The sequence below is a fragment of the Hemitrygon akajei genome, chromosome 6 (genome assembly GCF_048418815.1).
Source record: "Hemitrygon akajei chromosome 6, sHemAka1.3, whole genome shotgun sequence".
Taxonomy (NCBI): Eukaryota; Metazoa; Chordata; class Chondrichthyes; order Myliobatiformes; family Dasyatidae; genus Hemitrygon; species Hemitrygon akajei.
In genome coordinates, this window is record NC_133129.1 from 97,769,039 (window position 1) to 97,794,847 (window position 25,809).

General features: G+C 49.9%; 1 protein-coding gene across 1 annotated transcript in view; it reads left to right on the forward strand.

The window, feature by feature from the left end:
* wrap53 (WD repeat containing, antisense to TP53) overlaps positions 1-25,809 on the forward strand; it is a 48,934-nt gene that overhangs the window by 12,028 nt on the left and 11,097 nt on the right. The window contains exons 4-9 of the mRNA XM_073048973.1: positions 10,145-10,243; positions 15,912-16,020; positions 18,321-18,409; positions 20,258-20,348; positions 24,075-24,207; positions 25,562-25,770. Of these exons, the coding sequence (XP_072905074.1) occupies positions 10,145-10,243; positions 15,912-16,020; positions 18,321-18,409; positions 20,258-20,348; positions 24,075-24,207; positions 25,562-25,770 (730 nt within the window). The remainder of the gene's footprint in view (positions 1-10,144; positions 10,244-15,911; positions 16,021-18,320; positions 18,410-20,257; positions 20,349-24,074; positions 24,208-25,561; positions 25,771-25,809) is intronic.

Consider the following 25,809-nt stretch of genomic DNA (forward strand, 5'->3'; position numbering starts at 1 on the left):
TGAACAGGACAAGTAATTTCACCACTGGTTGGAGCCAGAGTGGTAATTGTAACTGTGCACACCATCTTTTGACGTAATTTGTACATTCAACAATGACCCTATGGTTCTTCCTATACATGCTCCTCTTTCCTCCCAAGTTAGAGGTGGTAGGGTAATGGATGGTGTAAATCGTCCCTGGTATGTAGGAGACTGTTAGATCAGGGGGTGGGGGAGGGAGTGGATGGGAGAAGGTTTATATGGATATTTGACGATCAACATGGATTAGATGGGTTGAAGGGCCCAAGTTTCTGTGCTGCCTGGTTATAACGTAATAGGTTATCAGTCGTCCAGATGGAGCGTGGAGCCTGATCTCTGGAAAGTTCACTCAGTTTCCCAGCCAACCATCTCTGAGAGGGCCCTCCTGTAAGGCCTGCAAAGAGAGCACATTCTGTTCACCCCCTGGCCAGCGCCCAGGGTCACTCCACTGATGACGTGCAGGCTTCGTATGTGTGACAAGTTGATACTGCTCAACACTAGATCGTTGTTCCACTAAGCACTCGTAGCCCTGGCATTGGCAGATGGCTGCAGTAAACGCAAACAAGATGCAAGGCACAGGAAGAGGCAGTTTGGCCCATCACTCGAGTCTCTCTTTTCTTATGTGAAGGGCAAGAGGATAAGACGTGACAGAATAGGACCAATCAAGTGTGACAGTGGAAAAGTGTGTATGGAACCGGAGGAGATAGCAGAGGTACTTAATGAATACTTAGCTTCAGTATTCACTATGGAAAATGATCTTGGCAATTATAGGGATGACTTACAGCAGACTGAAAAGCTTGAGCATGTAGATATTAAAGATGAGGATGTGCTAGAGCTTTTGGAAAGCATCAAGTTGGATAAGTCACTGGGACCAGTCAGGATGTAACCCAGGCTACTGTGGGAAGTGAGGGAGGAGATTGCTGAGCCTCTGGCAATGATCTTTGCATCATCAATGAGGAAGGAGAGGTTCCAGAGGATTGGAAGATTGTGGATGTTGTTCCCCTATTCAAGAAAGGAGTAGGGATAGCCCAGGAAATTATCGACCAGTGAGTCTTACTCCAATGGTTGGTAAGTTGATGGAGAAGATCCTGAGAGGCAGGATTTATGAACATTTGGAGAGGCATGATATGATTAGGAATAGTCAGCATGACTTTGTCAAAGGCAGGCCGTGCCTTACGAGCCTGAGTGAATTTTTTGAGGATGTGACTAAACACACTGATGAAGGAAGAGCAGTAGATGTAGTGTATATGGATTTCAGTAAGGCATTTGATAAAGAACCCCATGCAAGGCTTATTGAGAAAGTAAGGAGGCACGGGATCCAAGGGGACATTGCTTTGTGGATCCAGAACTGCTTGCCCTCAGAAGGCAAAGAGTGTTTGTAAGTGGGTCATATTCTGCATGGAGGCTGGTGAGCAGTGGTGTGCCTCAGGGATCTGTTCTGGGACCCCTACTCTTTGTGATTTTTATAAATGACCTGGATGAGGAAGTGGAGGAATGTGTTAGTAAATTTGCTAATGACACAAAGGTTGGGGGTGTTGTGGACAGTGTGGAGGGCTGTCAGAGGTTAAAATGGGACATTGATAGGATGCAAAACTGGGCTGAGAGGTGGCAGATAGAGTTCAACCCAGATAAGTGTGAGGTGGTTAATTTTGGTCGGTCAAATATGATGGCAGAATATAGTATTAATGGTAAGACTCTTGGCAGCGTGGATGATCAGAGGGATCTTGGGGTCCGAGTCCATCAGACACTTAAAGCTGCTACGCAGGTTGACTCTGGTTAAGAAGGCATACGGTGCATTTGCCTTCATCAATCGTGGGATTGAGTTTAAGAGCCGAGAGGTAATGTTGCAGCTACATAGGACCCTGCTCAGACCCCACTTGGAGTACTGTGCTCAATTCTGGTTGCCTCACTACAGGAAGGATGTGGAAACCGTAGAAAGGGTGCAAGGGAGATTTACAGGAATGTTGCCTGGATCAGGGAGCATGCCTTATGAGAATAGCTTGAGTGAACTTGGCCTTTTTTCCATGGAGCAAGAGGATGAGAGGTGACCTGATAGAGGTGTGCAAGATAATGAGAGGCATTGATCACGTGGATAGTCAAAGGCTTTTTCCCAAGGCTGAAATGGCCAACACAAGAGGGCACAGTTTTAAGCTGCTTGGAAGAAGGTACAGAGGAGATGTCAGGGATAAGTTTTTTTACGCAGAGAGTGGTGAGTGCGTGGAAAGGGCTGCCGGTTACAGTGGTGGGGGTGGAAACGATAGGGTCTTTTAAGAGACTCCTTGGATGGCTACATGAAGCTTAGAAAAACAGAGGGCTATGGGTAAGTGTAGGTAGTTCTAAAATAAGGACATGTTCAGCACAGCTTTGTGGGCCAAAGGGCCTGTATTGTGCTGTAGGGTTTTAGTTTCTATGTCTGCTCACTCCTCATAATATAATCTTCTCACCCTTGGCTCCATCTTGAAGTACTCAGACAGTTCTCTACTCGAGACCCAGTGAATAATTGTTTGTAGAATGCTGCCGGTTGTCTCCTTCCCTTCCATTTAATGGCTCTATGTCTATACTTGCTGGAGTATGAGAGAGGATCTCATTGAAACCTACCGAATATTGAAAGGCTTCCTTAGGTAGATGGTTTAAGATGGTACTAGTGAAACACAGTGACGACTTGCTGGCAGAGAACACAACTATTACTTCATTAAGCACACTTTTTCCTCAAAAAAACAATCACTGCAAGCAATGGCCTGTAACTTACCTTTCGAGTTGAGTTTTAAATCGCCTGTATGACATGACATTTTTGCAGTGTGAATTGGAATCTGGAAGTGCAGAACATTTTCGTCGTGGTGTAGATGGGCCGAATCGAGGCAGCAGGGCCCAGGCTATTGCTAGAGCAGACCTGGAGACTTTGAAGTGGCAGAACTGAGGCAAGCCAGTTAGGCGGAAGGGCCCGGGATGGAGAGCGAGGAAGAACCCGCTGTTTGGTTGAATTAAGCGCCAGGTCAGATTGGAAAGGTCGAGAATGGGCTGGATCGAGCCAGCAGGACCCAGGTCCGAGAGCAAGGAATGATCAGAGGATTGGCCGATTTAAGTAGCAGACCAGATTTGAAAAGGTTAGGGTGTCGGGGCTGGAGGCGAAGGCCGGGCCGGTGTTCAGCTCACTGCTCCGGGAGGTGTACTCATCTCTGCACAGAACTAAGGCTGTGGCCTGCAACTAACGGATTGACTGTGACTGGCTTTGTGGCTGTGGACTCACTTCCGTGAACTTCAGTTCTGAATGTCACTTGCTTATTTATTGTTTGCACAATTTGGTTTTTTTCTGCAAATTGGGTGTTTGACAGTCTATTTTTCTTTGGTTTCTTTGTTTTGTGTTTGCCTGAAAGGAGACAAATCTCAGGGTTGTATATAGTATACCTACTTTGATAATAGATGTACTTTGAACTTTCAGTGGACATTCGGAGGATGTTTCCTTCTGTGAGGTGTCTCGGACCAGAGGGCACAGCCTCAGAATAGACGGACAGATGAGGAATTTCTGTAGACAGAGGGTGGTGAATCTATGGAATTCATTGCCTCAGGTGGCTGTGGAGGCCAAGTCAGTGGGTGTATTTAAAGCAGAGGTTGATAGGTTTGTAGCGATGTACTACAAACAGCTAGAGATGACACGCAGTCGGTAAGTCGTTTCGAGACTACTTTATTCAAACTTCGTGGCGCTGGCATTTAATCCCTAGCGCCCGCCCTCTCCAGGCGGAAATGACGTCAGAGGTACATTACCAAAGCCTCTCCCCGCGCGCTGGCTATTTGTGAGCTGGTTCGCCTGCGCAGAAAGTGGGTCGTCACATAACACCCCCCCCCCCCCCCCCCCCAGAACCGGCGATACACCCCCCAATGTCCACAGTCTGGATCAGCCTGTGTTTGGGAGGTCTGCCTCTGCGCCGCGGTGCCTGAACCTCGACCGGCTGCGCCAAGTCCACATGGGCTGGTTTGAGTCGGTCCACCGTGAAAACCTTCTCTCTCCCCCCCCCCCAATGTCCAGAACGTACGTGGACCCATTGTTCCTGATCACCTTGAATGGCCCCTCGTACGGCCACTGTAGCGGTGCCCGGTGTCTGCCCCTTCGTACAAACACAAACTTACAGTCCTGCAGGTCTTTGGGTACATGGGTCGGGGTCCGAACGTGCTGTGAAGTCGGCATGGGGGCCAGGTTGCTGAGCCTTTCGCGTAGTCTGTCCAGGACTGCTGCGGGTTCTTCCTCTTGCCCCCTTGGGGCTGGTATGAACTCTCCTGGGACGGCCAGGGGTGCGCTGTACACCTACTCGGCCGACGAGGCGTGCAGATCCTCTTTGGGCGCTGTGCGAATTCCAAACAGGACCCAAGGAAGCTCGTCCACCCAGTTAGGTCCTCTCAGGCGGGCCATGAGAGCCGACTTCAAGTGATGGTGGAAGCGTTCCACTAGAATGTTTGACTGTGGGTGGTAGGCAGTAGTGTGGTGTAGCTGCGTTCCCAACAGGCTGGCCACAGCCGACCACAGGCTGGAGGTGAACTGGGCACCTCTGTCGGAGGTAATGTGGGCCAGTACCCCGAAATGTGTTACCCAGGTTGCAGTCAGTGCTCGGGCGCAGGAATCGGCAGATGTATCGGTGAGCAGGACTGCCTCTGGCCACCTCGTGATCCGGTCTACCATAGTTAGGAGGTACCGCGCTCCTCGGGACACTGGTAGGGGGCCCACAATATCCACATGAATGTGGTCGAACCTCCGGTGGGTGGGTTCGAACTGCTGTGGCGGGGCTTTAGTGTGCCGCTGCACCTTGGCTGTTTGGCACTGCGCGCACGTTCTGGCCCATTCACTGACCTGCTTGTGAAGTCTGTGCCACGCGAACTTGCTGGAGACCAGCCGGACGGTTGTCTTAATAGATGGGTGCGCCAAACCATGTATTGAGTCGAAAACTCGCCGCCTCCAGGCTGCTGGGACGATGGGGCGAGATTGGCCCGTAGCCACGTCGCACAGGAGGGTCCTCTCACCTGGACCTACAAGAAAGTCCTGCAGATGCAAACCCGAGACTGTGGTCCTGTAGCTGGGCATCTCGTCGTCTGCCTGCTGCGCCTCCGCCAGTGCTGCATAGTCCACCCCCAGGGACAGGGCCTGGACAGCTGGTCTGGAGAGTGCGTCCACCACGATGTTGTCCTTTCCCGAGACATGCTAGATGTCTGTCGTGTACTCGGAGATGTAGGACAGATGTCGCTGCTGGCGAGCCAACCAGGAATCGGACACCTTCATGAACGCGAAGGTCAACGGTTTGTGGTTCGTGAATGCGGTGAATGGCCTGCCTTCTTCTAAGAATTATCTGAAATGCCGGATTGCCAGATACAGTGCCAACAGCTCCCGGTCAAAAGCACTGTACTTGAGTTTGGGTGGTCGTAGGTGCTTGCTGAAGAACGCCAGGGGTTGCCAGCGCCCCTCGATGAGCTGCTCCAGCACCCCACCGACTGCTGTGTCGGATGTGTCCACTGTGAGTGCAGTCGGAACGTCCGTTCTGGGGTGCACCAGCATCGCGACATCTGCCAAGGCTTCCTTGGCTTTAACGAAAGCGGCCGCAGCCTCCTCGTCCCAAGTAATGTCCTTGCCTTTACCCGACATCAGGGTGTACAAAGGGCGCATGATACGGGCTGCTGAGGGGAGGAAACGGTGGTAGAAGTTCACTATACCAACGAACTCCTGCAGGCCTTTGATCGTGTTGGGCCGGGCAAAGTGGTGGATCACGTCTACCTTGGCGGGCAGAGGTGTTGCCCCTTCTTTGGTAATCCTGTGGCCCAGGAAGTCGATGGTATCGAGACCGAACTGGCATTTGGCCGGGTTGATCGTGAGGCTGAAATCACTCAGGCGGGAGTAGAGCTGGCGGAGGTGGGACAGATGCTCCTGACGACTACTGCTGGCTATAAGGATGTCGTCCAAATAGATGAACGCAAAGTCCAGGTCGCGTCCCACCGCATCCATTAGCCGCTGGAACGTCTGTGCGGTATTCTTCAGGCGGAACAGCATTCGGAGGAACTCAAACAGGCCGAACGGGGTGATGAGTGCTGTTTTGGGGATGTCTTCAGGGTGCATCGGGATTTGATGGTATCCCCGGACGAGGTCGACTTTGGAAAATATTCTTGCCCCGTGCAGGTTTGCTGCAAAGTCCTGTAAAGTCACGAAGTAGCGGTCTGGAGTTGTAGCCTCGTTCAGTCTGCGGTAGTCGCCGCATGGTCTCCAACCCCCGGCTGCTTTGGGCACCATGTGCAGGGGGGAGGCCCATGGACTGTCGAACTTCAGTACGATCCCCAATTCCTCCATTCTCTTGAACTCCTCCTTCGCCAGGCGGAGCTTGTCTGGGGGGAGCCTTCGTGCGCGGGCGTGGAGGGGTGGTCCCTGGGTCGGAATGTGGTGCTGTACCCCATGTCTGGGCATGGCTGCCGTGAACTGCGGTGCCAGAATCGATGGAAAATCCACCAGGATTCTGGTGAATTCGTTGTCTGACAGCGTGAGTCCAGGTGTGGGGCTGGCAACTTGGCTTCACCCAGGGAGAATGTCTGGAAAGTCTCGGCATGTACCAGTCTTTTCCCTTGCAAGTCGACCAGCAGGCTGTGAGCTCACAAGTAGTCCGCCCCCAGGAGTAGTTGGGCCACCGCGGCCAGTGGGAAGTCCCACGTGAACCGGCTGACGCCGAACTGCAGCTGCACTGTGCGGGTGCCGTAGGTCCGTATCGTGCTGCCATTTGCGGCCCTCAGGGTGGGTCCTGGCTTCCTGTTGCGGGTGTCGTACCCCGTCGGGGGCAAGATGCTGATTTCCGCTCCGGTGTCGACCAAGAAGCGGCGTCCCGACTGTTTGTCCCAGACGTACAAGAGGCTGACCTGGTGGCCAGCCGCCATAGTCATCAGCGGCTGCTGGCCCTTGCAGGGCGGGCAACAACGGCGGGCTTCTGTGCCCCACCGCTGGTGGTAGAAACACCACTGTTCACTGGCCTCCTCACTCCTGCCTCTGTGTTGTGTGTGCTCCCCTGTCGGGCCTGGTCTGGTCCGCTGTTGGGCGTGTGGCCTGGTAATCTGACTGACGGATGCCACGCTCTCCCTCTTGGCTTTCCACAGCACGTCTGCCCGGGCCGCCACCTTCCGGGGGTCGCTGAAATCTGCGTCAGCCAGCAGCAGATGTATGTCCTCGGGCAGTTGCTCTAGGAACGCCTGCTCAAACATGAGGCAGGGCTTGTGTCCGTCAGCCAGGGCCAGCATCTCGTTCATCAATGCTGACGGCAGTCTGTCTCCCAAACCGTCCAGGTGAAGCAGGCGGGCACCCCGCTCACGCTGTGAGAGGCCAAAGGTCCCAATGAGCAGCACTTTGAATGCTTCATATTTGCCTTCTTCCGGGGGCGACTGTATGAAATCCGCAACCTGGGCGGCCATCTCCTGGTCAAGGACGCTCACCACGTGGTAGTAATGCGTGGAATCAGAGGATATCTGCTGAATCTGGAACTGGGCTTCTGCTTGGCTAAACCACACGCGTGGTCGCAGCGTCCAGAAAATCGGCAGTTTTAACGAAACTGCGTGAACAGATGAAGAGTCGGTCATCTTTGGTCCAAATCCCGTTTGGACCGTCGGGGTCACCAATGTAGCGATGTGCTACACATAGCGCTGAAATAACGACACGCAGTCGGTAAGTCGTTTCAAGACTAGTTTATTCAAACTTCGCGGCGCTGGCATTTAATCCCTAGTGCCCGCCCTCTCCGGGCGGAAATGACGTCAGAGGTACATTACCAAAGTCTCTCCCCGCGCGCTAGCTATTTGTGAGCCGGTTCGCCTACACAGAAAGTGGGTCGTCACAGGTTCTTGATTGATCATGGTGTCGAAGGTTACGGAGGGAAGGCAGGAGAATGGGGTTGAGAAGGATAATATATCAGCCATGATCAAATGACTGACTCGATGGGTCGAATGGCCTAATTCTGTTCCTACATGTGAGTGCTCTGGCAAAATTGGAAATGGTTAAGCTGGCAATTTTTATTTTTAGTTTAGCTAGCACCGTGAGCCTAAGAGAAAGTTTAGGAATGTAAATTGTTTTTGGTTACTTGCGTGGGGGGGGGGGGGGGAGAGGGAAACATTTGTTGAGGTAAACTCGGCACTTTATACTACCCTTTATTAACTTCAGAGTCCCAAAATGTTTTACAGTGAATTTTGATGCACACTTATCGAAATATTAGAGATTTGTGACCCTAAAATGTAGTCTTTGGGGCTTTGCATGTGTCTGCACATGGCAAACTCCCACAGGCACCACTTTAAGGATCAGGTCATGGGCTTCAGTTAACGAAGGGGTGAGATATTAGGGCGTCAGACAAGTACAGCATGTATACAGGCTGTTCGGTCCAACTTGTCCACACTGATCACAGTGTGATCCCAATTTCCTTTGTTCAGCCCATTTCCCTCCGAGATCACCCCCTACATGTACCCACCCAAGTGCTACTTAAGTGATAGTGTTGTACCTGCCAAAGCCACTTCCTTTGGGAGCTCACTCTGTGTACTCACCACCATGGTAGGGTAGAGGTTAGCACAGTGTCTTACAGTACCAGTGACCCGAGTTCAGTTCCTGCCGCTACCTGCAAGGAGTTTGTATGTTCTCCCTGTGACCACATGGGCTTCCTCCAGGTATTCCAGTTTCCTTCCGTAGTCCATGGTAGATCGTAAATTGTCCTGTAATCAGGCTTGGATTAAACCGGGGGTTGCTGGGTGGCATGGGTTGAAGAGGTGGAGCGGCCTATTCCGACTGTATCTCAAAAAAGAAAAATACATAAATAAATCTTGAGAAAACAGAACATAGAAACAATATAGATCTTTTGACCCACAGTGTTGTACCATCCTTTTAACCTACTCTAAGATCAATCTAACCCTTTCTTACTTCATAGCCCTCCATTTTTCTATGATCCATGTGCCTGTCTAAGAGTGTCTTAAATGTCCGCAATATATCTAGCCAATATTGACTGTCAGATTCCTTCCCCCACCACCCCCCCACACCAAATCTATGCCACCTTGTTTTGTTCACCCCTGCTCCGGGGGAGGGGCCGTTGTCCCTGGTTGGAGAGCTCCCCCGGCCTATCTTGGGGTCACATCAGCTGACAAATTCCCCTCCAAAAGAAGTGCCTCTGGAGGTACAGCATTCCACCAGGGGTATCGGCCTGGATTAATTCCAAAGCATAAACACTTCACGTGTGGGAGGTTCCCCCCGCTATCCAAAGGAAGAGTGTTCCTATGAAACCGTTTGTAAGTTGAAATGATGTAAAGCGAAGAAGCAATTGCCATTAATTTATATGGGAAAAATTTTTGAACATTTCCAGACCCAAAAAATAACCTACCAAATCATACCAAATAGCACATAAAACCTAAAATAACACCAACATATAGTAAAAGCAGGAATGATATGATAAATACACAGCCTATAGAAAGTAGAAATATTGTATATACTTAGTTTCACTTAACAGAATCGGGAAGATTGAGCCAAAACCGATTTGTAGAAAAAAATTGGCACGTACACACATCTGCACACACCTGCCCGCGCAATGTTTCACGGTCATGGTCGTCTTTCTCGGAGTAAACACAAGTTTAAAGCGGGCGTCTTTTTTCATAAAAGCGGAAGTCCTCTTTCGGTTAGCAAAAACAGGTACTAAGGTAAGTCTTTCATAAAAGCGAAGTTGCATAAAGTGAGCGTTCAGAAAGCGGGGGGCACCTGTATAAAATAATGCTCAGCACCTCAGGCAGTGTCTGTGGAGAGGAAACCAGAGGTCATCAGCTTGACACACTAACTGTGTTTCTCTCTCCATAGATGCTGCCTGACTTGGTGAGCATTTTCAGTACTCATGCCTTCCAGGCGCTGGGGTAGGCCTCGAACCCACAACCGTCTACCTTGGGTGAGTCTGCTGCCCACCAGTAATTCCCATAATGTTCTCCTCAGACACCGTCAGTTGGCAAAGCAACGTCATAGTTCTGGGTGATTTAATTGACTGTACTTCATACAGACAGCTCCATGGATAGCAGGGGCAGGTTGGGGAGTGGGGGTGTAGTTTACCGGAAGTATTCTCACCGAGTGGAGTGTGACTGAGTCCATTGTTTCTGCTGCATTCAGCCAGGTTGAATACGATTTTAGCGGTGAGCCCCGGTTCCTGGTGGGCGCCTGGGAAGAGTACACTGGCGTGGCGGAAAACTTCCTGAAAGGATGCAAGTGGTAAGCGGCTGAGAGGAAGCTCCACCCTATACGGTCATTCCCCCCCCCCCCCCCCCCCCCCCCAATCCAGTCCACCTCTCCAAACTACACTCTGTGGCCACTTCATTGGGTATACCTGCACAGCTGTCCGTTAATGCAGATATCTGATCAGCCAATCAATTCAGTGCATAAAAGCATGCGGACATGGTCAAGAGTTTCAGATGTTCAGACCGGACATCAGAATGGGGGAAGATGTGATCTAAGTGACTTCGACCAGAGATGCCAGACAGGGTGGTTTGGGTATCTCAGAAAGTGCTGATCTCCTGGGATTTTCACACACACCAGTGTCTAGAGTTTACAGAGAGTGGCACAAGAAACAAGAAATCATCCAGTGCGCAGCAGTTCTATGAGCAAAAGTCCCTTGTTAATGAAGGAGGTCAGAGGAGAATAGTCACGACTGCTTCAAGCTGACAGGAAGGCGACAGTAACTCAGACAACCACATGTAACAACACAACACGTTGACCCCTGAAGTGGATGGGCTACAGCGACAGAAGACCACACCAGGTTACACTCCTGTACAGTGGCATGCAACAGTTTGGGCACCCTTGGTCAAAATTTCTGTTACTGTGAATAGTTAAGTGAGTAGAAGATGAACTGATCTCCAAAAGTCATAAAGTTAAAGGTGAAGCATTCTTTTCAACATTTTACACGAGATTAGTGTATTTTTTTTTGTTTTGTACAATTTTAAAGTGGAAAAAAAGGAAAGGAGCACCATGCAAAAGTTTGAGCACCCCAAGAGATTTGAGCTCTCAGATAACTTTTACCAAGGTCTCAGACCTTAATTAGCTTACTAGGGTTATGGCTTGTTCAGTCATCGTTAGAAAAGGCCAGGTAATGCAAATTTCAAAGCTTTATAAATACCCTGACTCCTCAAACCTTGTCCCAACAATCAGCAGCCATGGGCTCCTCTAAGCAGCTGCCTAGCACTCTGAAAATTAAAATAAAATGATGCCCACAAAGCAGGAGAAGGCTGTAAGAAGATAGCAAAGTGTTTTCAGGTAGCCGTTTCCTCAGTTCATAATGTAATTAAGAAATGGCAGTAAACAGGAATGGTCTTTCTTGAAGACCAAGAAAACTTTCGGAGAGAACTGCTTGTAAGATTGCTAGAAAGGCAAATCAGAACCCCCGGTTGACTGCAAAAGACCTTCAGAAAGATTTAGCAGACTCTGGAGTGGTGGTAACTGTTCTACTGGGCAGCGACACCTGCACAAATATGACCTTCATGGAAGAGTCATCAGGAGAAAACCTTTCCTGCATCCTCACCACAAAATTCAGCATCAGAAGTTTGCAAAGGAACATCTAAACAAGCCTAATGCATTTTGGAAACAAGTCCTGTGGACTGATGAAGTTAAAATAGAACTTGTTGGTCGTAATGAGCAAGGTATGTTTGGAGAAAAAAGTGTGCAGAATTTCATGAAAAGAACACCTCTCCAACTGCTAAGCACAGCATCGATCATGCTTTGGGCTTGTGTTGCAGCCAGTGGCACAGGGAACATTTCACCAGTAGAGGGAAGAATGAATTCAATTAAATACCAGCAAATTCTGGAAGCAAACATCGCAACGTCTGTTAAAAAAAAAAGCGCTGAAGATGAAAAGAGGATGGCTTCTACAACAGGATAATGATCCTAAACACATCTCAAAATGTACAATGGACTACCTCAAGAGGCACAAGCTGAAGGTTTTACCATGGCCCTCACAGTCTCCCAACCTAAACATCATTGAAAATCTGTGGATAGCCTCAAAAGAGCAGTGCATGCAAGACGGCCCAAGAATCTCACAGAACTAGAAGCCTTTTGCAAAGAAGAATGGCCGAAAATCCCCCAAACAAGCTGTGATACTTGCCAAAGGGAGTGTTACTGACCATGCAGAGTGCCCAAACTTTTGCTTCGGGCCCTTTTCCCTTTTTTGGTATTTTGAAACTGTAAAAGATGGAAAGTAATCTTGCTTAAAATATTAAATGTGTCGTATTTAACTTTGTGTCTTTTGGAAATCAGGTCATCTTTTACTCGCTTAGCTATTCACAATATCAGAAATTTTGACCAGGGGTGCCCAAACCTTTGCATGCCACTGTACCTAATAAAGTGGTCACTGAGGTATGTACCCATATCTGAGTCCCCTCCTTACAATGGCCTCTGTGAAAGCTTGCTATGCACAGTAAGCTCCCACAGACTCCTTTTACCTCTTCCACGTATCCCCTTGCACCCACCTACCTTACCCCCCCCCCCCCCATTTTCCATTCTTCAATTCTTCATTCTGGTTCCCTTCTCACCCCTTATCTCCTCGTCTGTCCGTGTCCTCCTCTGGATGTCCTCCTCCTTCCCTTGCTTCCATGGTCAACTTTCTTCTCCTATCAGATTCCTCCTCCTTCAGCCCTTTACTCCTCCACTTATCACCTCCCAGCTTCTTGCTTCATCACCCCTCACCCACCCCATACCTGGTCTCACCTATCACCTGCCAACTTGTACTCCTTCCACCCTCCCAACACCCCCCCCCCCCCCACCCCACCATATTATTCTGGCTTCTTCCCCCTTCCTTTCCAGACCTTAGCACAAAACATCAACTGTTTATTCCTCTGCATACATGCTGCCTGACCTGCTGAGTTCCTGCAGCTCTTTGAGTGTGTTCATCAAGATTTCCAGCATCTGTAGATTCTGCTCTGTGTGTGTGTGTGTATGTGTTCCAGTGTTTCAGTAGTTGAGCATCGAAATTTGCTGTGAAACAGTTTGGAACTCCATAGTTTATCAAGAATGGTTAAAAGTGGCCAGTTTACCTCAGCAAATGTTTATCCAGTTAACCAGTAACGAATCCTATCTCTTGCCAGCTTGTACTCCTTCCCCCTCCACCCCCTGCCACATTATCGTGGCTTCTTCCCCCTTCCTTTCCAGTCCTGATGGAGGTTCTCAGCACGAAGCAAAGACTCTTCATTCCTCTGCATAGATGCTGTTTGACCTGCTGAGTTCCGACAGCAGATTTTAACAAATCTTAACAAATTTTAGTTCTAGGCTTTCCTTCAGGTCCACTTCACTGGTTAAACTAAAAATAATACTGAATTGGGGGAAGCATATTGGATGGAGTTCACAGGTAAGATGCCCAATCTGACCATCATTTGATCAGAATCAGGTTTATGATCACTGTTGCAGCAGTACAATATTTATTTACTTGGGTCCTTAGCTCCCAGTGGAGCATAGGCCATCGATGACCTCCATCTTCGTTGTCCTCTGAAGTCAATGGTCTGGTTGGAGTTCACCAATAGAGATGAGGAATTTTGTTATCCAGAGAGTGGTGCTGCCTGATCTGAACATCTCCATGTTTTCTGTTTCCTGTTCTAAGTGGTCATTGTTGGTAAAGCAGATTTCTCTCACAAGCAAGGATCTGTGGATGCTGGAGATCCAAGCAACACATACAAAATGCTGGAGGAACTCAGCAGGCAGGCGGTATCCATGGAAAAAAGTACAGTCAACATTTCAGGCCAAGACTCTTCGGCAGGACTGGAGAGAAAAAAGATGAGGAATAGATTTAAAAGAGAGGGAGGGACTGAAGTAAATAGCTGGGAAGGTTGCTTGGTTGAAAGAGATACAGGACTGGTGTAGTAGGTAGGGGTCTGATAGGTGGGGATAGAAGACCATGGAAGAAAGAAAACGGGGGAGGAGCACCAGAGGGAGGCGATGGGCAGGCAAGGAGATAAGGTGAGAGAGGGAAAGGGCGAACAGGGACTGGTGAATGAGAGGGTGGGGGGCCATTTCCGGAAGTTTGAGAAATCGATGTTCATGCCATCAGGCTGGAGGCTGCCCAGACAGAATATAAACTGTTGTTCCTCCAACCTGAGTGTAGCCTCAACCAAGGATTGACATATTGGAGTGGGAAGTGAAATTAAAATAGGTGGTCACTGGGAGTGCTCGGTGAAACGGTCTCACAGTCTACATCAGGTCTCACTGGAGTATGATACAATAAATAACCCCAACTGGCTCACAGGTGAAGTGTCACCTCACCTGGAAGGACTGTTTGGGACCCTGAATAGTAGTGAGAGAGGAGGTGTAGGGGCAGCTGTAGCACTTGTTCCGCTTGTAAGGAGAAGTGCCAGGAGGGAGATCAGTGAGGAGCGATGAATGGACAAGGGAGTCGCATAGGGAGTGATCCCTGTGGAAAGAAGATGGGAGGTGGGTGGAAGATGTGCTTGGTGGTGGGATCCCTTTGAGGTGGCGGAAGTTTCGGAGAATTATGTGCTGGTCTCGGAGGCTGGTAGTGTAGTAGGTGAGGACAAGAGGAAGCCCATCCCTGGTAGGGTGACGGGAGGATGGGGTAAGAGCAGATGTGCGTGAAATAGAAGTGATGCAGTTGAGGACAGTGTTGTTGGTGGAGGAAGGGAAGCTCTTTTCTTTGAAAAAGGAGGACATCTCTTTCATTCTGGAATGAAAAGCCTCATCCTGAGGGTGATGCAGCAGAAATGGAGGAATTGAGAGAAGGGTATGGAGTTTTTTACAAGTTACAGGGCGGGAGGAGGTATAGTGGAGGTAGCTGGGAGAGTCTGTGGGTTTATAATGGACATCAATAGATAGAGACAGATCGAGAAAGGGGAGGGAGATGTAGGAAATGGACCAGGTAAATTTGAGGGCAGGGTGGAATTTGGAGGCAAATTTGATGAGCTCAACGTGGGTTCAGGAAGCAGCACCAATGTAGTCGTCAATGTAGTGTAGGAAAAGTGAGGGACAGTCGCCAGTGTAGGCTTAGAACATGAACTGTTCCACGTAGCCAAGAAAAAGGCAGGCATGGCTGAGGCCAATGCAAGTGCCTGTGGCTACACCTTTAGTTTGAAGGAAGTGGAGGAGTCAAAGGAGAAATTATTTAGAGTGAGGACAAATTAAGCTGATGGAGGAGGGTGGTGGTAGAGGGGAGCTGGTTGGGTCTTGTGTCCAGAAAGGAACTGAGAGCTTTGAGGCCTTCCTGATGGGGGATGGAGGTGTATAGGGACTGGACATCCATAGTGAAAGTAAGATGATGGGAGCCAGGGAACTTGAAATCTTTGAAAAGATCCAGAGTGTGTGAAGTGTCACGGATGTAGGTAGTAAGGGACTGAACTATGGGGGATAAGACGGAGTTGAGGTACGCAGATATAAGTTCAGTGGGGCAGGAACAAGCTGAAATAATGGGTTTACCTGGATAAGCGGGTTTGGATCTTGGGTAGGTGGTAGAAATGGGAGGTGTGGGATGCGGGAACTATGAGTTTGGTGGCGGTGGATGGGATCCCCCCAGCTAATAGGTCAGTGATGGTGTGGGAAACAATGGCCTGGTGCCCTTTAGTGGGTTTCTGTTTGAGGGGTAAGTAAGAGGAGGTGTCTGAGTTGTCACTGGGCCTCAGCAAGGTAGAGGGCAGTCTGCCAGACTACTGTAGCACCCCCCCCCCCCCTTATCTGCGGTTTGATGGTGAGGTTAGGATTGGTGTAGAGGGAGTAGAGAGCAGAGCATTCGGAGGGGGTGAGGTTGGAATTGGAGAGAGGCGTGTTGATTTCTCTCAGCCCAGTTTTACCCCGAGTGGACCACACTTGAATTCCTGCAGCTTGTTGTGGGGCTGTTCTGCCTAACCGGGGTAAGTGGAAGCCTCTGTTACTGACCATGTTCTCTTGTCTTTAGGGCCCCGGATGGTTCTTGCATTCTGACCAACAGCGCTGACAACGTGCTGAGAATCTTCAACCTCCCCACTGAGCTGTACGAGATGAGGTGGAGCGTCCTGCCTGAAATGGTACGTTTCCCTTTCTCTCGCTTTCCCCTCCACTGAGTCACTCCATCATTGGTCAAAACCCCCGTGGGACACTCCCCGAGATCCACCTGTTTGACTGCACATAACTCCTCACTAGGTTAGTGGGGAATGTGGTCTGATTGCCCTCCTGTGCCTTGGGACATTTCACTCTGCAGGAACTGCTGCAGGATGCAAATCCAGCCCATTCAACTTGTGACTGTGATCAAAGTCACAGGAGAGACACTGAGGCTGGTGATATACATAAAAGTCTTTATTCATCACGGCAAGCAGTTATTCTTCTGGAAATCCTCAGCATTGAGTCTCAAAAACCCAAAAGTATATCACATTTTCATATTATTAAGATCAAAAGTAACATTAGATGATTCAATACAATTCAATAGCCGCAAGAATATTGTTTATTTTGGGGTGACATTCCTTTCTAAGAGTTCCATCTGCCTTTGAATGGAAAATCCGACAAAGGAGGGTGGATTTGACCCAGTCCACTATGGGTAAAGCTCTCCCAATCATTGAGCACATCTACATGAAGCACTGTCGTAGGAAAGTAGCATGCATCATGAAAGATCCTCGCCACCCAGGCCATGCTCTTTTCTCGCTGTTGCCATCAGGTAGAGGGTACAAGAGCCCCAGGACTCACACCACCAGGTTCAAGAACAGTTAATACCCCTCAACCATCAGGCTCTTGAACCAAAGAGGATAATTACTCTCACCTGTTGAGATGTTCCAAAAAACAATGATGTTACTTTAAGGACTTATTGTAGCGGTGTGCTACACGCAGCGCTAAAATAACGACACGGAGTCAGTAAACTGCAGTCAAAGTTAACTTTATTTCGAACTTCACAGCCTTGCTTTAAAGCCTCCCTCATCCCGCCCTCCCCGGGCGCGGATGCACCAAGTGACACGTACTCACAAACCCCCGCAGGCTTTTCTCCCTTTGTTGCGGACCTAGCCTTTGTGCCTGCACGCTGGCTAATTGTGAGCCGGTTCGAGTGTGCTAGGAGGTGGGTCGCCACATTATCTTGTTATTTCATGCTATCGTTACTTATTGCTATTTATTTATATTTGCAATTGTACTGTTTGTTGTCTTCAATACTCTACTTGATCTTTCCTGGATCCTGTTATAGTTGCTGTTCTATAGATTTGCTGAGTATGTCCACAGGAAAATGAATCCCAGGGTTATAGGTGGTGACATATGTATTCTGATAATAAAATTTACTTTGAACATGTCTACAGTTGAAGACACCTCTGAATGTTAAACAACTTTTCTGGACAAGTAATTCACACAGATGGTCTAAAAGGGGTGGCACGGTAGTGTAGTGGTTAGCACATTTTACCATATCAGCAACTTGATTTCAATTCCTGCTGCTGCCTTTAAGGAATTGTACACTCTCCCTGCGACTTTGTGGGTTTCTTCCCACAGTCCAAAAATGTACCAGTTGGTAGGTTAATTGTCCCGTGATTAGGCTAGGGTTCAATCAGGTGATTGCTGGGCCATGCAGATCAAAGGGCCAGGAAAGTCTATTCCATGCTGTATCTCAATCGATAAATTTTTTAAAATTGAAAACTTTAAAAAGCTTCTGGGGGCAGAGATCTCAGACTCCCAAAATTAATGTTGTCAGGACAAACTCTGAGTATACAACAATTCCACCAGATATACCTGTGACCATTTTAGATGAGCTAAGTGACAACATCTGTCTGGTCTCTGGCTTGAACTCAAGTCACAATGGTGTAAGTAACTCAGCCAGTGTTGCTTGGTTTGATTCAAGCCAGTTAACACGACCTCAATGTTTTACATTTCGCTGATGCATATGAGAATGTCTCATACATTCACTTTGTAAACCAATCTCTCTTAGCAGCCATCTTCCCAGCTGTGCTTTTGTAGACACCCCTCTTTGTAAAGCTGTCCCTTTAACTTCAGACTGCTTGCAATTTAGAAGAAGAACTGAAGTCTGGTTTTTATTTAAATTATTACCTGCTATATTCACATAACTCCAGAACACTCCCTAATGTGCCCAAGGATGTTTCATTCTGCAGAAACTGCTTCAAGATGCAAATCCAGCTCATTCAGCCCATAAGGCTTGTGATGGCTCTTTGAAGCATTATCTGATTGGTTCCATCAACCCCTACTCATTAGCCCAGCAAATTATTTTTGCAGATTACCTCTTCCCTCCCCCATTTCAGTCAGATTTCCGGGTGGCACCGACTTGGAGCTTTAAGAGCGAGGAAGAACCATATCCATCTCGTGTCTAATTCATGGTTTTTGCTGTTACTACCTGTGTTTGCAGAGTCCTGTACTGCGGATGTCCGAGGGAGATACCATATATGATTATTGTTGGTACCCGCTCATGTCCTCCATGGCTGCCGAAACGTGCTTGTAAGTTTTGAACCTGCCATGTTTATTGGTGGATTTATTCATGGTCTTGTTCTCTATTTTATTTAGAGATATAGCATGGTAACAGCACCCACCACACCACCCCCCCCCCCCCCGGACAAAGAAGCCCACGCTGCCCAATTACACCCATGTGACCAATTAAACTACCAAAACTACCAACACATTTGTCTTTGGAATGTGGGAGCAAACCGGACCAGCCAGAGAAAATGCACACAGTCACAGAGAGAACACACAAAACTCCTTATAGGCAGCAGTAGGAATGGACCATAATACCATAAAACATTGGAGCAGAATTAGGCTATTTGGCCCATCAAGTATTCTCCGCCATTTCATCATGGCTGATCGTTTCTCTCTAAACCCCATTCTCCTACCTTTTCCCATAACCTTTCAATGTCCTGACTAATCAAGAACCCATTGACCTCTGCGCCCAGTGCCGTGGCCTCCACAGCTGCCTGCGGCAATGAAATCCACAGATTCACCAGCCTCTGGTTGAAGAAATTTTCCTATCTCTTTCTAAATGGACGTCCCTCTGTATTGAGGCCGTGCCCCGTAATCCTAGACTCGCCCACCTGTTCTGGTCACACCCACTCCCCGGCTGCCTGTCCCTAACCCTGTTCTTCAGCTGCTGTTCGAGGTAGTATTTTAAATGTAACAAGTTCTTGACTACAGTCCTCTTTCAGGAAATGAGCTCTGCCGTGCCATTATAGAACAGTACGATGTTGTGCCGAACTTAGAAGATCAGTCTAACTCTTCCCTCCCACATCATCATGTGTCGTGTCATATGACGTGGGCCATCATGGCGACCATGATTGTTCTTGGAGAATTTTCCTGCAGAAGTGGTTTGCCATTACCACCTTCTGGGCAGCGTCTTTACAAGACGGGTGACCCCAGCCATTATCAATACTCTTCAGAGATTGTCTGCCTGTCGTCAGTGGTTGCATGACCAGGACTTGGGGTGTGCACCAACTGCTCATATGACCACCCACCACCTGCTCCCATGGTTTCGCGTGACCCTGATGAGGGCTAAGCAGGTGTCTTAGCTAAAATTTGCCAAGAACAATCCTGGTCATGGAAAGACCATGATCGCCCACGTCATACAATGTGGCACATAGTGAACGAGCGGTAAGTCCACCCTTCAATCTCCTACATTCCAGGGAATAAAGATCTAGCCTTGGTAACCTCTCCTTGTAACTCATGTACTTGAGTCCTGGCAACTTCCTCATAAGTCGTCTGTGCACTCTTTCCTGTAACGGGGGATCAAAACTGTTACATGAAACTCCAAGTGCCGTCTCACCCAGCCAGAAGTAAGATCCCAATAAACATCCTCATAAACCGCACATGATAGCGTGGTGGTTAGCATAACGCTTTCCGACGCCAGCTGTCTGTAAGGACTTTGTGCGTTCTCCCTGTGACCGCTTGGATTTTCACTGGAGTTTCCTTCCACGTTAAAGGCTTAGTGAGTTAGTGGGCAGGCTGTGTTGGCAGCGGAAGCATGCTGACACTTTGCCCCCAGCACCTCCCTCGGACTGTGTTGGGTGTTGACGGGAATAATACATTTCTCTGTATGTTTTGATGTACATGTCCACTGCCATGTCCTTCCTGTAGACTGGTGACCATAACTGCTGGTGTACGAACTGAGCAGGAAATGCCTGCTTCTTTCCACCTCGGTCAGTGGAAGAAAGTATTGCACACTTGCCTCCAACACTTCATCTGCCCATTTGATTGTGCGTTTCCGAGGTTGCTTATTCTCCGAACCTCCACCCACCAGTGTGTGTACTATGCTAATAAGGGTTCAGTCTTTAAACACTGGCACCGCCGTTCCCTTCACAGCCTGGCCAGCAGCAGCCGTGAGAATCCCATCCACATCTGGGACGCCTTCTATGGAGACCTGCGGGCCACCTTCCGGCCCTACAACCACTTGGTAAGTCCCCACCAGCCCGTGGGGTTTAACCCAGTGGGGCATCCAATCTGGGTTCCACTGGTGTGTGGTGTTAACATTTCTGGGACCATGCCTCTGTTCTGGGTATGTGGTACCTTGATGGCTTTGGGTTTTGAAGAATTGTGTGGGGGAGGGGAGAGATCTCAGTGAAATCTACCAAATATTGAAAGGCCTGGATAGAGTGGATGTGCTGAGGATGTTTCCAGTGGTGTGGAAGTCTAGGGCCAGAGGGCACAGCCTCAGAATAGAAGGATGCCCCTTTTGAACAGAGATGAGGGGGAATTTCTTTAGCCAGAGGCTGGTGAATCTGTGGAATTCATTGCCACAGAGAGCTGTGGAGGCCACATTATTGAGTCTACTTAAAGCTAACATTGATAGGTTCTTGATTGGTAGGGGGAATCAACACTTATGGGGAGAAGGCAGGAGAATGGGGTCAAAAGGAATAAAAAATCAGCCTTGATTAAATGGCGGAACAGATCGATGGGCGAAATGGCCTAACTCTGTTGCTGTGTCTTGTTAGATGATAAGTGTATAAGGCCAAGGAGCAGAATTAGCCCATTTGGCCCATAGAGTCTGCTGCGCCATTTGATTATGGCTGATTTACTGTTACCCTCAACCCCACCCTCCTGCCTTCCCTTCATGACCTTTACTTGGTCTTATTGTGGAGTGGGGAGTGCAGGCAAGCTGCCATTGCTGCTAGTCATTTGGCATTGGACTGTGCTGCAGAGAAATAGCAATTATTTACAGCACACCTCTGGTGGAGCAGCTGCCTTACCCTATGGGAGACTGGGTTGATCTCGACTTCAGGCACTGTCGGTGTAGAGTTTGCATGCTCATCCTGTGACTGCCTGGGTATACCCCGGGGTGCTCCATTCATCCCACCTTCCAAAACTGGCTGCAGTAATTCCACCTAGTCAGTGAGCGGTAGTTCTGTGGACAAGAGAGGGGGTGGAGAGGTGATGAGAATGTAGGGTAATTGGGTTTGCACAGACTGATGGGCTGAAGGGCTTGTCTCTGTGCTATCCATCTCTGACATTAGCCTCTCTGAGGGAGAGTGGGGAAGTTCTGCATGAGGAGGATGTCAGCCAGATCTCTGGCTGCTGTACTGTCACGCAAAACAGAGTGGTGTTAATTCATATAAGATCAGCAGGCTCAGCTCAGGGCTATGAGGATAGGGGAGGTTGCAGAAGTCAGGGGGGTGATCTCGGAGGGTGCACCAGGATACAAGGTTAGGGAGAATGGAGTTCTCAGGGTTGTAAGGACAGTGGAGATCTGGGAGGACATTCCAGGGGTAGGGAGGATGGTGATCCCCGAAGGTTCTGGAGTGGATTTTGATCTCAGACGGTTGTAGGGAGCATGAAGATTTCAGAGGATTTTAGAAGGTTACAGGGGTAATGATGTTGAAGATCTCAGGTTTGTAAGTATGGTGGAGATCTGGGAGTTGTTGTAGGGAGGGAGCTGATCTCAGGATTGTGGGAGAGTAAAGATCTCCGAGATGTATGGGGGGGAGTGATCTCAGGGTTGTGGGAGGGTGCAAATCTCAGAGGATTGTAGATAGGGAGGTGATCTCGGGGTTGGAGGGAGGGATGTGATCTCGGTTGTAGGGAGGGAGGTGATCTCAGGGTTGTGGGGAGGGTAGTGATCTCAGGGTTGTGGGGAGGGTAGTGATCTCAGGGTTGTGGGAAGGGAGGTGATCTTGGGGTTGGAGGGAGGGAGGTGATCGCAAGGTTGGAGGGAGGGAGATGATCTCGGGGTTGGAGGGAGGGAGGTGATCTCGGGGTTGTGGGGAAGAAGGTGATCTCGGGGTTGTAGGGAGGGAGGTGATCTCGGGGTTGTAGGGAGGGAGGTGATCTCGGGGTTGGAGGGAGGAAGGTGATTGCAAGGTTGGAGGGAGGGAGGTGATCTCGGTTGTGGGGAGGGAGGTGATCTCGGGGTTGGAGGGAGGAAGGTGATCGCAAGGTTGGAGGGAGGGAGGTGATCTCGGTTGTGGGGAGGGAGGTGATCTCGGGGTTGGAGGGAGGGAGGTGATCTCGGGGTTGTGGGGAAGGAGGTGATCTCGGGGTTGTAGGGAGGGAGGTGATCTCGGGGTTGTAGTGAGGGAGGTGATCTCGGGGTTGGAGGGAGGAAGGTGATCGCAAGGTTGGAGGGAGGGAGGTGATCTCGGGGTTGGAGGGAGGGAGGTGATCTCGGGGTTGGAGGGAGGGAGGTGATCTCGGGGTTGGAGGGAGGGAGGTGATCTCGGGGTTGGAGGGAGGGAGGTGATCGCAAGGTTGGAGGGAGGGAGGTGATCGCAAGGTTGGAGGGAGGGAGGTGATCTCGGGGTTGTGGGGAAGGAGGTGATCTCGGGGCTGGAGGGAGGGAGGTGATCTCGGGGTTGGAGGGAGGGAGGTGATCTCGGGGTTGTGGGGAAGAAGGTGATCTCGGGGTTGTAGGGAGGGAGGTGATCTCGGGGTTGGAGGGAGGAAGGTGATTGCAAGGTTGGAGGGAGGGAGGTGATCTCGGTTGTGGGGAGGGAGGTGATCTCGGGGTTGGAGGGAGGAAGGTGATCGCAAGGTTGGAGGGAGGGAGGTGATCTCGGGGTTGGAGGGAGGGAGGTGATCTCGGGGTTGTGGGGAAGGAGGTGATCTCGGGGTTGTAGGGAGGGAGGTGATCTCGGGGTTGTAGGGAGGGAGGTGATCTCGGGGTTGGAGGGAGGAAGGTGATCGCAAGGTTGGAGGGAGGGAGGTGATCTCGGGGTTGGAGGGAGGGAGGTGATCTCGGGGTTGGAGGGAGGGAGGTGATCTCGGGGTTGGAGGGAGGGAGGTGATCGCAAGGTTGGAGGGAGGGAGGTGATCGCAAGGTTGGAGGGAGGGAGGTGATCGCAAGGTTGGAGGGAGGGAGGTGATCTCGGGGTTGTGGGGAAGGAGGGATCTCGGGGCTGGAGGGAGGGAGGTGATCGCAAGGTTGGAGGGAGGGAGGTGATCTCGGGGTTGGAGGGAGGGAGGTGATCGCAAGGTTGGAGGGAGGGAGGTGATCGCAAGGTTGGAGGGAGGGAGGTGATCTCGGGGTTGTGGGGAAGGAGGTGATCTCGGGGCTGGAGGGAGGGAGGTGATCTCGGGGTTGGAGGGAGGAAGGTGATCGCAAGGTTGGAGGGAGGGAGGTGATCTCGGGGTTGGAGGGAGGGAGGTGATCTCGGGGTTGTAAGGAGGGAGGTGATCTTGGGGTTGGAGGGAGGGAGGTGATCGCAAGGTTGGAGGGAGGGAGGTGATCTCAGGGTTGTGGGGAGGGAGGTGATCTCGGGGTTGGAGGGAGGAAGGTGATCGCAAGGTTGGAGGGAGGGAGGTGATCTCGGGGTTGAAGGGAGGGAGGTGATCTCGGGGTTGGAGGGAGGGAGGTGATCTCGGGGTTGTAGGGAGGGAGGTGATCTCGGGGTTGGAGGGAGGAAGGTGATCGCAAGGTTGTGGGGAGGGAGGTGATCTCAGGGTTGTGGGGAGGGAGGTGATCGCGGGGTTGGAGGGAGGGAGGTGATCTCGGGGTTGTGGAGAGGGAGGTGATCTCGGGGGGTTGTAGGGATTGGGGTGATCTTGGGGTTGTAGGGAGGGAGGTGATCTCAGTGGGTTGTAGGGATTGGGGTGATCTCGGGGTTGTAGGACTGATAACTTGACTGCTGCAGAGTATCCATTCTCCCTCCTCTCCAGTGTACGTTCAGTGCCTGTTCCCTGTTTACAGGATGAGCTGACAGCCGCTCACTCCCTCTGCTTCACACCCGACGGCTCACAGCTCTACTGTGGCTTCGACAAGATGGTGCGGGTCTTTGAGACTTCTCGCCCAGGCCGGGAATGTGAGAAGAGGCCGACCATGAGTATGTTTTTGGGATCTCTACATTTATCGGATATAAAGGGAGTGCGGATGCGGTTTTATTTTATATAATGCTGTTCGTTCTTTGGCATCTTCCTGCCCCTCTGGTAGGAGGTTTAAAACCATATTGCTGCACAGTTCTACATGCCCGCCGTATGTAATACCCTCGGACCATTCCTCACAGTTGGAAGTTAGAAGTCACGTCCCTCTCTGGAGATGTAGAGTGAGACAGCATGGAAACAGCCCCACACCCACACCCCCTCCGGCCCAGATGGCCATGCTGACCGAGATGCCCACTTGTTCATATTTGACCCATATCCTTCTTAACCTTTCCTATCCGAACATCAAACATATCTTAAATGTGTTATTATACCTACCCTCAACCACTTCCTTTGGAAGCTCATTCCAGTTAGGGACCAGCCCCTGGCTGAAGAAATTGCTCCTTGAGTCGCTTTAAATCCTTCCCCCTCACCTCATATTTAATTGTTCTAGTTTTCTTTATTTCCTTTACTTGGTATTCACCATACTAATGCCCCTCTCATGATTTTCTACACCTCTGTAAGATCAACAAGCATAAAATCTGAAGGTGTTTCCTGTGCTGTGCTGTAGGAGGGGCTGAGATACAGCACGGAATGGGCCCTTCGAGCCACGCTGCCCTGATTTTAATCCTAGCCTAATCTCAGGACAACTTAGTCAATATAATTAACCTACCATCCGATATGTCTTTGCACTGTGGGAGGAAACAGGAGCAGCCAGAGGAAACCCATGTGTTCACGGGGAGAACGTACAATCTCCTTACAGGCAGTGGCAGGGGTCAGCTGTACTCTAAAGCATTGTGCTACCATGCCACCCTTTTGGATGTTTTGAATGTGTGAAACCAAATATAATAATTTTTGTGTTGCACTGTACAGCTGCCACAAAACAACAAATTTTGTGATACTCAGCAGTGATAATAAACTTGATTCTGATTCTGTGCCCGTGATGGGACTGGATGAGTACGGCCATTCTCTGTAGCCTTTGTACGTTGGAGTTGTTTAACTTCCCTGCATGACGTGGGCAGAAATCCCATTGACATAACAGTAAAACAGGATTAATTAAATACTTATTTTGATAATTATTACAGGATTGTTAACAATCCTGCTTTTATTCCCAAAGTAGTCCCTGCCTCTTGAGCCAGTCTCAGTTGCTCACTCTAACACTGCCCACTCCATCAATGGCTGCTCCACTTAAACCTCGCTTCATTTTATTGGCTCAAGTGAAGCTGGCTCACAGTGAGACCGAATAAAAACCGGATGATTCCTCCGGCAGAATGCAGTGAGCGTGACAGCGACCCTTACACCAGCACCTTTCCCTTGCAGCAAAGAAGCAAGGCCAAACGGGCATCATCTCGTGCATCGCCTTCAGCCCCGAGCAGGACCTGTACGCCTGTGCCTCCTACTCGAAGACGGTGGGGCTGTACGCCCGAGACGAGGGGACTGTGCTGAGCGTCCTGCAGGGCCACCAGGGAGGGGTGACGCACGTGGTGTTTTCACCCGACGGGAACCTGCTGTACTCCGGGGGCCGGAAGGTAAGCGCAATCTTCCTGAGGGGACACAAGTATGAGAAT